This window comes from Bos grunniens, chromosome 2 (assembly GCF_055505025.1).
Source record: "Bos grunniens cultivar Pamir isolate PY7600 chromosome 2, Bosgru_T2T1.0, whole genome shotgun sequence".
NCBI classification, from domain to species: domain Eukaryota; kingdom Metazoa; phylum Chordata; class Mammalia; order Artiodactyla; family Bovidae; genus Bos; species Bos grunniens.
In genome coordinates this window covers 21,044,788-21,058,960 of record NC_141166.1, presented here as the reverse complement: position 1 = coordinate 21,058,960, position 14,173 = coordinate 21,044,788, and the positions used below count along the sequence as shown (strand labels likewise).

The 14,173-nt window shown below is 46.9% G+C and overlaps 1 protein-coding gene and 2 pseudogenes across 2 annotated transcripts; 2 read left to right on the top strand and 1 right to left on the bottom strand.

Annotated features, from left to right (window-relative positions):
* The first annotated feature begins 2,798 nt into the window (after positions 1 to 2,798).
* On the top strand, positions 2,799 to 3,639 carry LOC147377739 (small cysteine and glycine repeat-containing protein 9-like). Its single transcript, XM_086363378.1, has one exon. The coding sequence runs from the start codon at positions 3,017 to 3,019 to the stop codon at positions 3,302 to 3,304; it is 288 nt and encodes a 95-aa protein (XP_086219504.1). The 5' UTR covers positions 2,799 to 3,016; the 3' UTR covers positions 3,305 to 3,639.
* Positions 3,640 to 9,161: 5,522 nt separating this feature from the next.
* LOC147377738 (small cysteine and glycine repeat-containing protein 9 pseudogene) lies at positions 9,162 to 9,503 on the bottom strand (annotated as a pseudogene).
* Positions 9,504 to 12,608: 3,105 nt separating this feature from the next.
* On the top strand, positions 12,609 to 13,353 carry LOC147377737 (small cysteine and glycine repeat-containing protein 9 pseudogene; annotated as a pseudogene). The gene has a single exon (XR_015149539.1). The product of XR_015149539.1 is annotated as a small cysteine and glycine repeat-containing protein 9 pseudogene (transcript).
* Positions 13,354 to 14,173: the final 820 nt, after the last annotated feature.

Sequence of the window (14,173 nt, the reverse complement as noted above, 5' to 3'; positions counted from 1 at the left end):
TGATGTTCACTCTTGCCATCTCCTGTTTGACCACTTCCAATTTACCTGGATTCGTGGACCTAACATTCCAGTTTCCTATACAATATTGCTCTTTACAGCATTGGACTTTACTTCCATCACCAGTTACATCCACATCTGGGTGTTGTTTTTGCTTTGGCTCTGTCTCTTCATTCTTTCTGGAGTTATTTCTCCACTGATCTCCAGTAGCGTATGCATATGGGGCACCTAGTGACCTGGGGAGTTCATCTTCCAGTGTCCTATCTTTTTGCCTTTTCATACGGTCCATGGCAAGAATACTAAAGTGGCTTGCCATTCCCTTCTCCAGTGGACCACATTTTTTCAGAACTCTCCACCATGACCCATCTGTTTTGGGTGGACCTACACGGCATGGGTCATAGTTTCATTGAGTTAGACAAGGCTGTGGTCCCTGTGATCAGTTTGGTTAGTTTTCTGTCATTGTGGTTTTCATTCTGTCTGCCCTTTGATGGATAAGGATGAGAGGCTTATGGAAGCTTCCTGATGGGAGAGACTGAGGGGGAAACTGGGTCTTGTTCTTGTAGTCTGGATCTGGGTCTTGTAGTATCAGAGTTTACTACAAGATGGTAGAGTGGAAAGATGTGCCCTCATCTCCTCTTGTGAGGACTCCAAAATTACAACTCGCTGCTGAACAACCATCAACAGGAGAATGTTGGATCCCACCAAAAAAAGATACCTCATATCCAAGGGCAAAGGAGGAGCCCCAGCAAGACGGTAGGAAGGGCAAAATCACATTTAGAATCAAACCCCATACCCAGCAGAGATGCTCAGATGGCTCAAACAAACCTTATGTACACTAGGACCCAGAGACCCCACAGAGACTGAGTTGGAACTGTGTTTGAGTGTCTCCTGCAGAGGTATGGGTCAGCAGTGGTGGGGCAGGGCCATGCTCAGTAAATCTTTAATCCAATTTTCTGTTGATGGCTGGGGCTGTCTTCCCTCCCAGTTGTTTGACCTGAGGCCAAACTATGGTGGAGGTAATGAAGATAATGGAGACTTCCTCCAAAAGGTCCCATGCAGACACTGCTGCACTCAGTGCCCCCAAACCTGCAGCAGGCCACTGCTGACCCATGCCTGCACCAGAGACTCCTGGACACTCATGGGCATGTCTGGGTCAGTCTCTTGTGGGGTCACTGCTCCTTTCTCCTGGGTCCTGGTGCACACAAGGTTTTGTTTGTGCCCTCCAAGGGTCTGTTTCCCCAGGTCTGTGTAAGTTCTGGAAGCTCTATGGTGGGGTTAGTGGTGACCTCCTCCAAGAGAGCTTATGCCATACCCAGGTCTGCTGCACCCAGAGCCTCTGCCCCTATGGCAGGCAGGTTGTAATTTTGGAGTTCTCACAGGAGGAAATGAGCACACGTCCTTCTATTCTGCCAGCTTGTAGTAAACTCTGATACTAATACACAAGTAACTGATTGAAGCCCAGCACTACAGAAGTAGTTACATGTTCTTTGGAGTCAAAAAGGTACAGTCACTGGATAAGGAAACTCTTTAGTCCTCTGGGTGTATGTGAAGGCAACTGAAGAGCCCATGGGTTCAAGTTTCATTTGCTGCAAAAAATATTTTCTTCCTTGACTGCAGAGTTCTCTGAGGGTGACCCATAGGAGTATTTTAATCTTCTGAGAATGGCTAATAGAACCTGACCTGCAGACTCCAGTGATTACCTCTAACAGGAAAGAGTGGTCTGTGCAGTGACAGCCATGTGAAAGCAATGATTTCAAGTAAGTATTCCACGTGGATGGTCTCTGACTACCCCAGCAACACAGAGATGTGAGAAACCTGTTTTTTGATTTGTCCTTCTTTTTATTTATCTGTTTATTTTTAATTGAAGGATAATTGTTTCACAATGTTGTATTGGCTTCTGTCATGCATCAACATGTATCAGCCATGTGTGTTACTCAGTCAGTTGTGTCTGACCCTTTGCCATGGACTGTAACTCACCAGGCTCCTCTGTCCATGGGATTCTCCAGGCAAGAATACTGGAGTGGGTTTCCATGCCCTTCTCCAGGGATCTTCCCAACCCAGGGATCGAACCCAGGTCTCCCACATTGCCAGCAGATTCTTTACCATCTGAGCCAGCAGGGAATAGACTGAAACATGTCCCCTCCATTGTGAACCTCCCTCCCCTTCAGCCTGTCACAGAGTACTGGGTTGAGAACCCTGCATCATGCAGCGAATTCCCACTGGCTATCTGTTCCAAACACAGTAAAGCATATGTTTCCATGCTACTCTCTCAACTTGTCCAACCCTCTTCCGCCGTGTCCGCAAGTCTGTTCTGTGTCTGCGTCTCTGTTGCTGCTTGTCCTTTTTGAACAGGCTGATGATAGCAGAAGTGTCCTTAAATTTGGCAGGTGACCTGGGAATGTTCTTCTTAGGATGTGCTTCTATCATCTGACACAACTGAAAGCATGCCCTGGAGTAACCCCTGATAACACAGGACCATTCTCTTCTGAATCAGAGTCCTAACCTGCGTTAGAGGGTGAGGGATTATCCCAGGATGAAATAATGTGACCGGGGATACCATTTCCCTTTTGAGTTCAAAATGTTCCCCTAAAACAATGTTTTCCCAACCTGGTAATCGGGAATGAAGGGTCTCTGTCCTGGGCTGACAGGCTGAGAGATGTAAAAGCAGCCAAGAGAATTCTGGTCCATTCAGACCTTTACAATTCCCTAAAGAGAAAAGGGGGTTAATAGTTGTTTCCTGTTCTATTTTTAAAGATGGCTTTAAAAAGAGAAGCCAAAGCTAAATTTAGCAAGTTTTTTAAGTGAGAAGGATCCACTAAGGAAGTGCACAAGGCCATGTGAGATTCCACTGTGGGTATCTGCATCAACAACAGGGAAGTGACCTCGAGGCTTAGGTCACTTATCTCCCCAGAGATGGTATTTAAGGGGCCCCTGGTGGAGGCAGGCATCAGAACTTCCTCACCTCCTGAGTCTCCCTCCTCACCTCTCCTCTCTACTCAGAGTCCCCTCTACTGACACCATGGGCTGCTGTGGTTGTGGAAGTTGTGGTGGCTGCGGTGGTGGCTGCGGTGGTGGTTGTGGTGGTGGCTGTGGTGGTGGCTGTGGCAGTTGCAACAGCTGCAGATGCTACCGGGTGGGCTGCTGCACCAGCTGCTGCCCCTGCTGCTATGGCTGCTGCGGGGGCTGCTGCAGCGTCCCCGTGGTCTGCTGCCACCACCGCACCTGCAGCTGCAACTCGTGTGGCTGCGGCGGTGGGAAGGGCTGCTGCCAGCAGAAATGCTGCTGCCAGAAGCAATGCTGCCACTAGGCTGCCAGCTCAGTCTCTGTTCTGGATGTCTCTCTACCCCGTTCACCTGCCCTACTTGACATCACCTGGGATTCTAGGACTTACCTTCCTGGGCTGCAACTTTGCTCCTGGATTTGGATTCCTGTCTCTTCTGCTTTGCGTATTTTTAGTTTCTCTCTCTGAAAAGTTCCCAGTCGATTAGCAAACATCCAAAATAAAGGCCCAAGTACAGCCTGACTCCTAAAGAAGAGTCGACATCACTGAGCTCCATCAAATAGGATCACAATTCCCAATATCCTTAGATGAACATTTAGTTCTCAGTTATGTGCTCTTATTGCTGTACCTTTTCTATCACATATTCCTGTTTATCAACAACTGTTTTCTAAATTTCCTAATAAAATAATTCAATTTATCATGTAGAAGTTTCTCTTTGCCTTTGTTTTGGTTTAATTATATTTTACCTCCTAGAAGATCTCAATCTCTTAAAAGTCTCTTGGTGGAGGGGCAGTGACCGTGGAGCCAGGAAGGACCATGAGAACAGTTTTTCTGTCTCCACTGTCTATGAACTCCAGTTTCAATACAAGCAGAACAAACATACTTGAAAGTGCGGCTTTGTTCACAATTTGAATTCAGTTTTGAGGTAACAGATTTATTTACATATGGATGTTTCCCTAGTGTATTAGAAGTCCTGTATTATTCACAAAGAACCAGTTTAAACAAAGTTTCCATAAATACATCTACTACCAAACTATGGATGACTATACATTGCCTTAAGATTTCCATCCACTGGGGCCATTTACTCTTTGCTTGGAGGGCAGAGCTCCACCCCTGCAGTGCGGGCCTTTTCATTTTTTTCCCCATATAAATTCAGGCAGCAGTGTACAGTTAGAATTTTGCTGTCATTAGTGTAGCTTCCCCTGGTGGCTCAGTGCTAAAGAATATGGCTGCCACTGCAGGGTCACAGGTTCGAACCCTGGGTTGGGAATAAATCCCCTGGAGAAGGAAATGGCAGCCCACTCCAGTATTCTTGCCTGGGAAATCCCATGGACAGAGGAGCCTGGCGGGGCTGTAGTCCATGGAGTTGCAAGGAGTGGGGTCATGACTTAGTGACTAAAACAAACAGAACAACTACAAAAATCAATACCATCAGGTTGTGCTAAATAAGTTGGCACTGGTAGATGTGATATTTGTGTTATGTTTGTTCTCTTGCACCAGCCTTAGGCCCCACTGGTGCTTTTGAAGTAACTGTTGCTTGCTTTTCTGTTTATGTTATTGGGTTGCCCAAAAAGTAAGATCGTACGAAAAACATGAACAAACTTTTTGACCAACCAAATAATTTACCCTCATTTGAGGTTTATTGTTAAGACTTAGGGTTTCTTTCTAATTTGTATCAGATCTTAATAGCTTAAGATATAATTTATGCTTTTGTGTATTTATTTCCGTTACTTAGACTCTTAAGCCTATCGGGACTTTGAGCCGTCAACTAATCTGTGTCCCTTTGCCATTCTGTTGGAAGTCCTTTCCTGTTGGAAAATCATTATGTGGGTAAGATCTACCTCTCTCATTCCTAGAGGAAACTAGACCTTAGTTAATCCTCGATAATCATCATTCATTTTGAAGATGCAAGTTGAAATACAAGTGATGTTTTATGATTCAAACCATGATAGTATTTAGAAGGATTTGAATATTTCAGAAGAGTTTGCTTTCTGTTGACAAATGTTCATTGAAAGGCTCCTAGGTATAAAGATAGGTCTAAAGAGATGATGCCAGGTCAAAGATGGAGCAGACTCTGCCTTAGAATGTTTGTGGGGGGTGACTGTGCACACAAATAATTCTAATCCTAAGGCTAAGTGTGATGCCTGGCCTTGTAGATGTTTCCATCAGAGGTAGGAAGACCAATCTTACAAACACCCAGAACGGGTTCATTGCACTGAACCGTGTGGCTTCTTGTTCCACGTGACCTTTTCAGTGTATGTTTTCTCCATCACACGTGGTCCAGTTTGGACAAGAGCCAGAGAGTGGCAGAGGCTGTTGTCCCTAGATGGGGTGGTCAGCATCATTGTTTTTGCATAAGTTTCCTCATTCCTTTGCTACAGGCATGAGTTTCTCAGATGGACCAAGTACTGAGAAGAAAGTGATGGGTCACAATGTAAGAAAGAAAATCTTTTCTGTAGCTCAGCTGAGCTCAGCAAATCTTTTCATTTTTCAATCTGATATTATTTGCACTTAATTTGCAAATTCCTGTAGGCCCTGCTTATCTGTTTCCCACAGTAAGGCATACAGACTGTTTATGCCAATTATTTAGATAACCTAGTGAAGATCCAAATTCTCAGTAGGATTATAGAAAGCAAACTATTCACCAACTGAGTTATGGTGTAGAATGTGTGAACTCAGAGTGCTCCTCCTACACTCTCCAACCCCCATCACACCCTCCCCCAACCCTGTCCATGCATAGAGTCTGTTCATGGCAGTTTCATGTGACGGGAATTAGTGTGGACCATGTTCAGAAGGAGGCAGAGAGCAGAGCATGTCAAGGAAAGCCAGGAACCAGGCTGCATACCTGGACCACATCATGGATGCAACAGCAGCATGTTTCTTTCATTTAAACATCAAGAATGGTTCATTACACAGGTTCACCTAAGTCACAGCATCTCTTTAGGCCTACAGCTCAACACTCACAGAAACACACGTGGTTGATACTCATCACACATTACCGAGAGAGTGGATTTGTTTGCAAGGGCTGCCATAACAAAGTAGAACAAACTGGGCGGCTCAAACAGGAGTTTGTTTTCTCACAGTTATGGAGGCTGCAAGTCCAAGATCAAATTCAAGTTCCTCGGCTGCAAGTCCAAGATCCAGATGTCAGCAGGTTAAATTTCTTCTGCAGCCTCTCTCCTTGGTTGCAGATGGCTTCCATCTTGCCTATCCTTCCCTCTGGGCATGTCTGTGTCCTTACTTCCTCTTCTTAGAAGGGCACCCGCCGCATTTGTTTAGGACCCGCTTTAATGATCTTCTTTTAACTTAATTACCTCCTTAAATATTTTATCTCTACATATAGTCAGGTTCGGAGGTACAAAGGGTTAGGACTTCAACATATTGATTTGAGCATGAGTGGGGGACACAGTTCAACTCATAACAAAAGAGCAACACAACCTAGAGATGTCATATCACATGTCCTTCATTCTTGTGATTTTGCTTGTGACCTATATTTGCTTCGCTTTTTGTTTCTCTGTAGCCTTTATGGATGTACACATATCTTCTTTTCTATATCAAACTGCCACCTATCTAACTGAAGGAATCATGTCTTCTGGGTATCCCCCCGTAAGACCCAGCTCCATGCCTGGCAAATAAATGTTCAGTAACTATCAGTGGTTGACTGGCCACCTGGGTCCCTTTCTCACAAATCAGTGTCAATGATGAATGTGACATCTCTTTCACCCTGACAGCCTCGTGTCTTTTATTCACAGTGACAAAGCAAATGCATATGTCTAATGAGAGGGACAAGGGACCAACAGCCTAAAAAGGGTTCCATCTTCCATGGGAGGAGTGGCCGTATCTCCAGAATTTGTCTGCTCAACCTTTCTTTGTGGGAAAACTGCCCCAAGGATCCCCAGTGAGGAAAAGTTGGGTAAGAAGGATGGATGGGGCTTCTCTCTTGACCGCTCCCTCCTAGCTGGGAATAGCCATGTGATGATTGAGGTTCTAAGAGTGGAGTGTGGGACCAGAAGGACGAATCAGAGGGTGGAGGTCCCGGGGGATAAATCCTTGAGGCTGAGATTAACTAAGGGGAGGTGGGTAACCAGAGAGCACTAGAGGATCAGGGCTCTTGGAGGTGGGGGAAAAAAAACGAAAGCACAGTCAGGTGGCTGCCAAAACCTACCTCGTCAACTTAGAACTGGGGGAGACACACACTCTCGTCAAATGCTATCTTCTGAATTTCAAGGAGCTGAGAAGGAAGACCTCCTTTGGAAGTCTTACCTGACATGGTTACTTCACTCATGTCTCCTTAGGTTATTTAGTTCCATTTGGTCAGTTCAACCTGTTTAAACATCTGCCTTGTGTCAGGCTCTGTATAGAGGGACAAGAAAACACCGCAAGTAAACCTCGTGGGGTTGGTGCCAGAATGTCCTTCTGAGAGACATTTCCTAGGTGCTTAGCTTCCCTCAGGCTTTACTCTCCTGTCCAACCCTGCTGGGAACTCCCAACTGACCATGATGGATTAAACAGCTGGAGTCCACAGAAAAGGGCCGAGGAAGGGTATGGGAGAGTGACAGAAGGGGTGTTTGGGGACACGTTTTATCATGTATATGGACTCTTCAGGGAACGGGGTGCTTGAAAGCTGCCCTTTTTGATTGTTTGGATTCCAGTGCTCACAGTCTCATGTTATAACCGAGGGCTGATCTTGTTGTGTTCAGAGGCTAGTCTCAGACATCCATGGTGCTGGTCTTGGCTAGAGCTGAACTTCGTGGTCCGGCCCTGGGAGGTCTGAGCTGGAGGATATGGATGGTCAGGAGGGAGATGCCCCGTTGGCAAGCGCAGGTGAACTGCAGAGCTAGCGGCAAAGGAGCCTGTGGGGCCCAGCACCTCCATTTATGTTGCTTTTTGCAGTTGTTGCTGTTGTTATTGTTTAATTGCTAAGTCATGTCCAACTCCTTGAGACCCCGTGGAGCGTAGCCCGCCAGACTCCTCTGTCCATGGGATTTCCCAGGCAAGAATACTGGAGTGGGTGGCCATTTTCTTCTTAGTAATGAGGCATGACAATTATAATCAAAATGCAGGAGAAGGAAACTCTATGAAGAGGCGAAGAGTGATCATCATAAACATGAGCCTAAAGGTGACCAAGCTCCTGAGTGACCCCATGACCATGCAGGATCTGTCCAAATATTTACTGATGCACTAAGACTTCTGCTGCTAAGACTCTATCCAGGGAGAGATTTGGGGAGAGTCTAGTGGACTACATTGAAGTGCTAACACTGAGGATGTGCCCCTAATCCCCTGCTTCTTTATAAACCCACACAGATTACTCATTCACTAACTACATCTATGACAAAAAATGTATCTAGTTTTTGATTCGTTGCTGCCTTTACTTATGTAACATCTGCCTTGTCTATTGGGATCAAAACACATTTCTCCTGATAGACTCTTGAGAGACTTGAAAGAGAAAAGAGATGAGTCTTGCTCTAATGCAAATCCAGGTCTCCTGTATTGCAGGCAGAATCTTTACCCTCTGAGCCACCAGGGAAGCCACAGCTAACACTAATGCAATTTACTAAGACAACAGTGGCTTTGTGTATACAGGGATGTCAATGCAATGGTGAAAATAAGACACAAATAAACACAAAGTTAGAGGCATTTCGAGAATGTGGAACATCGACTATTTTGACTCAGTTTTGTTGAGAACATGATTTGAACAGCAATTGACAAGAGAAGGGGGCTTCTCAGGTGGCAAATCCATCTGCCAATGCATGAGACTCAGGTTTTATCCCTGAGTTGGAAAGATCCCCTGGAGTAGGAAATGGCAACCCACTCCAGTATTTTTGCTTGACAAATCCCATGGACCGAGGAGCCTGTCAGCTACAGTCCATGGGATCGCAAGGAGTCAGACACGACTGAGTGAATGAATGCACACACACACAGACACACACACACCCCCCACACACAAAACAGAGAAGACTACACATTTATTATTTTGGCTGTTGTTTATTAAATGCAGGAAGGAAAACAGAAACTCCAGAAATGTGAGATTTCCATGGACTGATGATAAGGATCCAGCCATGTTTGTGACTTGAAAGTCAAAGAGGAGCAGACAGAAAGACAGGGGTAGTCTTACCTAGAACATGGCTCCCTGGAGCACCTTCCCAGAAGCCAGACTGGGAGCCTAGTGGCAACATAGCTTCTGGCAGCTGCATTTCTGCTGACAGCAGCATTTCTGCTGGCAACAGCCCTTCCCACCGCCGCAGCCACACGAGTTGCAGCTGCAGGTGCGGCGGTGGCAGCAGACCACGGGGACGCTGCAGCAGCCCCCACAGCAGCCATAGCAGCAGGGGCAGCAGCTGGTGCAGCAGCCCACCCGGTAGCATCTGCAGCTGTTGCAGCTGCCACAGCCACCACCACAGCCACCACCGCAGCCACCACCGCAGCCACCTCCACAGCCACCGCCACAGCCACCACCGCAGCCACCACCGCAGCCACCACAACTTCCACAACCACAGCAGCCCATGGTGTCAGTAGAGAGGACTCAGGAGAGGTGAGGAGGGAGACTCAGGAGGGAGTCGAATGTCAGCTTCTGCTGGAGGGGACCCTTATATACCAACTCTGGGGACAGGAGAGGGAAGACACATGACCACTTCCTTGTTACTATTTGTCTGGATTTACATGGAAGACTGCATCGTCTTTTATTTACTTCCCTTTTAGATATCTTTGTGTTTACCATATTTTCAATGTTTTTTTTTTCTTTTGTATAACTATATTCCAATGCAATTTGAAAAGGCTTAAATGTTCCAGGGAAGCATGCTGAGAACCCAGCTGTCAACAGGAATGGGCAGACTTCTCTATCATCCCGCAATACCAGGGACTATCACTGTGAGTGTGAGTGCTGGGCGGGGTTGTCTGCAGCCCACACCTGCCATTGGACAGCCCCCAGGCCAGGTGACCTGTGAGCTTCCAAGGGGGTCGGGACAGTGAAGCTTGAGGTACAATCCCTGACCTCAAAGAGTTTGCAATATAGTGACATTAGAAGCTGGGGATGTGAAAATGGCCACAAATTCCAAACAAGGCCAGATGTTGTGATCAGGCTTCATGACCAGTGGGAACTGCTGAGGCTCGAAGTTTTCATTCCCCACCTCTTCATTTGAAGTGTACCTTTGTGATTTGTCTTCTCACAGCCAGGCCGTAATGATTCTTTTAAAAACAAATATTGGGTGGGCCAAAAAGTTCGTTTGGGTTTTCTGTACCCCCTCATGAAGAAACCCAGACGAACTTTTTGGCCAGCCCAACAGATCCTCTGAAGAGTCTGCATACTGATCGTGTATTCTTGGCATGTGTAGCTTTGGATGAGGGACTGATTTTGTCTTTGATGATATGACATCAGTTGATGTCTGAGAGAAGCACCCCTGTGCTAAGTAGCTGACTTAGATGATTCTGAGAGCAGGGTGGATACCCAAGGAGTACAGGTACAGAGGCCAGAGAAGTAGGGGAAGAATGGAGTCTGTGGCAATGAGGTGAAGCAGGTAGCTGTGGATCCTGGGGGGATGTGAGCGCTGGGGACCAAAACGGAGGCTGTAAAAATATAAGGAAGGAAAAATGAGAGTGCCAGTGGCCTTTTCATCACATAAGCTGATGTAGGAGCATCTCTCGCCATCACTGAGTCCAGAGACCTTGGTGGGCACGTTTGCCGGCTGACTGTCTCCCGGAGCTTCTCTGGCAACAGGCTTGCTGCTCAGAGTCCACATTGTCAATTTGGTGAGACTGTTCTTCGGCAATCTGAGTGAAAGGAGATGCTGTGGCCCCAGGACTGATAGGTGGTGTTATCAATGAGCACAGCTGTTTCTGTATGTGGGCTGAAGAGCATTCCAACTGCTCAGGGGGTGCTTCATCGGGGGTGAGAGAGGCAGAGGAGCAGACAGAGATAGGTGAACAGATGTGAGAGCTTTCAAAGGGGCAAAAGTAAACTGAATTTCGTGAAAGACTAGATATGGGCTGAGAGAAAGGAAAGACTCCAAGATGACTTTAAAAATTTTATTTAGTCATTTCTTTATGATGGTGCTGGGTCTCTGTTGCTGTGCACAGGCTTTCTGTGGTTGCAACAGGCAGGGACCGTCTTCTTTGCGGTGCGTGGGCTCCTCATGGCAGTGGACTCTCTAGTTGTGGCTCACAGGCTGTAGGGCACGCGGGCTCAGTAGTTGTGGCTCACAGGCCGTAGGGCACGCGGGCTCAGTAGTTGTGGCTCACAGGCCGTAGGGCACGCGGGCTCAGTAGTTGTGGCTCACAGGCCGTAGGGCACGCGGGCTCAGTAGTTGTGGCTCACAGGCCGTAGGGCACGCGGGCTCAGTAGTTGTGGCTCACAGGCCGTAGGGCACGTGGGCTCAGTAGTTGTGGCTCACAGGCCGTAGGGCACTCGGGCTCAGTAGTTGTGGCTCACAGGCCGTAGGGCACGCGGGCTCAGTAGTTGTGGCTCACAGGCCGTAGGGCACGTGGGCTCAGTAGTTGTGGCTCACAGGCCGTAGGGCACGCGGGCTCAGTAGTTGTGGCTCATGGGTTTAGTTGCCCTGGGGCATGTGGGATCTTCCCAGGCTAGGGATCAAACCCATGTCTCTTGCTTTGGCAGGCGGCCTCTCAACCACTGGACCACCAGGGAAGGGCCAAAGGCAATTTTTTAAATGGATTGCCAACTGGATGGGTCAGGAACTGTGGAGAAATTTACATTTTGGGGGGATGGGGAGTCAGGGAAGATTATGAATTGAGTCTGGGACAAGTGACACTGGAGGTGCCTCTGAGATGCCTGCAGGGAGAAGGTGGACTGCAAGTTGGCTAAGTGTGGAATCTGAAGAACATTCCAAGCTGGATGTGTGCATCTGAGGAACAAATCCAGGCATATACATGGGGAAATGGAAACGATGGGTGTGGATATGAGCATTCAGGGAGATAGTGTAGAGTGAGAGAGGAGAGCATGAATCAAGGCCTCTAGTAGACGACTTTTGAGGTTACAAAAAGGAAAGACGTTAATTTCATTCAAAAACAATTTTTGGAAATAGAGCTGTGAGCATGTAGCTTCATAAGAACTAAAATGGCCAACGTAATGAGGCCGAAAGTACACAGTACTAACAAAGGGGAAATGTTTGAAAGAGAATGGCTTGTTCAATGTGGGCATTCATGTTGACTTACCTGCCTCTCAAAATTTCTGTGAAAGCAGGGGGATTTCAACTGACTCTTTGGAGAGAAAACCATTAAGGAGAAACAGAACAGGAGCTCGTAGCAATCCAGGGCCTTCTTACTTCAGAATCTTAGACTCAACTGTGCTTCTGCAAAGATCCCCTCCAACAGGTTAGCGCCTCTTGGCTTGTTTCTAAAATGACTTTAAAGAGGAAAGCTAAAATTAGCAAATGTGTTGGGTTAAATGTAGTCCATAAGCATGTGAACAAGGAAGAAGCCTAGACAACCCTATTTGGAAGCTGCAATGGCAGCAAGGAGGAAGTGACCACTGGTCATGAGTCCTGGGTCACTCCCTCTCCCGTCTCCCAAGATGGTATATAAAGGCCTCGCCAGCAGAAAGCGGCATCAGACCTCCCTGCCCTCCTGAGTCTCCCTCCTCACCTCTCCTGAGTCCTCTCTACTGACACCATGGGCTGCTGTGGTTGTGGAAGTTGTGGTGGCTGCAGTGGTGGCTGCGGTGGTGGCTGCGGTGGTGGCTGTGGTGGTGGCTGTGGTGGTGGCTGCGGCAGCTGCAGCAGCTGCAGATGCTACCGGGTGGGCTGCTGCACCAGCTGCTGCCCCTGCTGCTATGGCTGCTGTGGTGGCTGCTGCAGCGTCCCCGTGGTCTGCTGCCACCACCGCACCTGCAGCTGCAACTCGTGTGGCTGTGGCGGTGGGAAGGGCTGTTGCCAGCAGAAATGCTGCTGCCAGCAGAAGTGCAGCTGCAAGAAGCAATGCTGCCACTAGGCGGGCTGCTCTTCGGGTGCTGCTGGTACCCATTCTGTTAGTAAAGCTTCCCTCCTTCTCACCCATTTTTCCTCTACTCTATGGTCCTGGACCCTCTTCCTGGCTTTCTTTGGTACCACAAATTCCACCATCTGGAAAGTTTCCCAACTAAAAGGAAACATCTAATGGAAAAATTCTGTGTGCAGCCCAGCCCCTGAGTGATTGTGCACATCAGTAAACTCAGCTGAAGGAAATCTTGATTCCTAATGTTTGGTTTGATGGATATGAATACATCCAGCTGAATACCACCATTCAGCTCATTCCTTGATCTACTTTTCCCTGCTTGCAGGCATGGTTTTCTTTTTTCCCTTTCTTGTTCTTAGTTATCCCATAATGTTGTCCAAATTTCATAATAAAATAAAAACTAGATACTCATAAGAAAGCAGTCTTTTTGTTTTCATTGTGTTCTGAATCCTGGTTTGTCTGTTCTAAAACTTCAGAGACTTTATCTTGAACAAAGCCTTTAACTCCCTCGCAGTGGCAGCATCGCAAGCAAAGGTCATATAAGAAGCTCTGCCAGGTCCAGGGGGACCAACCTCTCTTCCCAGTGAAGCATCCCTTTGCCTCTGTGACCCCTCCCTCCCTTACACCCCCATGTGTTGACTCCTTTGTTTTATTGATGCACCGCAACGTGGCCCATCAGCAGCTGCTCTGAAAGCCAAGCATGGCCACTCTCTTCAGGACCCAAACACAGAATTCAGTGGTGGGAATAAGACTATCTGAGCTTTGGATGAATTCTGTTACTGATATATTCAATCTTTTTCTTTGCCTCTTCCTGTTCTTCGTGTGTGATGTTTTCTTTTCTCATTTTTTTTCAGCACACTGCAACATTCAATAAAAACACACTGAAATATTTAAAAATAAAACACATTAAATTGCGACAAACTCTCCCAATGCCTCTATCTTCTCAATTATCTTTAGCAAAAGTAATAAGTGAAATGAAGGAAAGGAAAGATGGAAGGCCATCAAGGGGAAAGGAAGCTTTCACTGCTTAAATTTCATTAAAAGCAACAGGGTAACTGCTTTTTTTCCCCTTCCCTTTTCTATTCCTTTCTTTCTCTCTCCTCCCCCTTTACCTGCTTTTCCTTTTCTTTTTTTCTTTTTCTGATTATTTTCTGTGGTCTACAGCCATATCAACCTGAATGCGCCCAATCATGTCTGATTATTTTCTACAACTTTTTCCAGTTGTTGAGA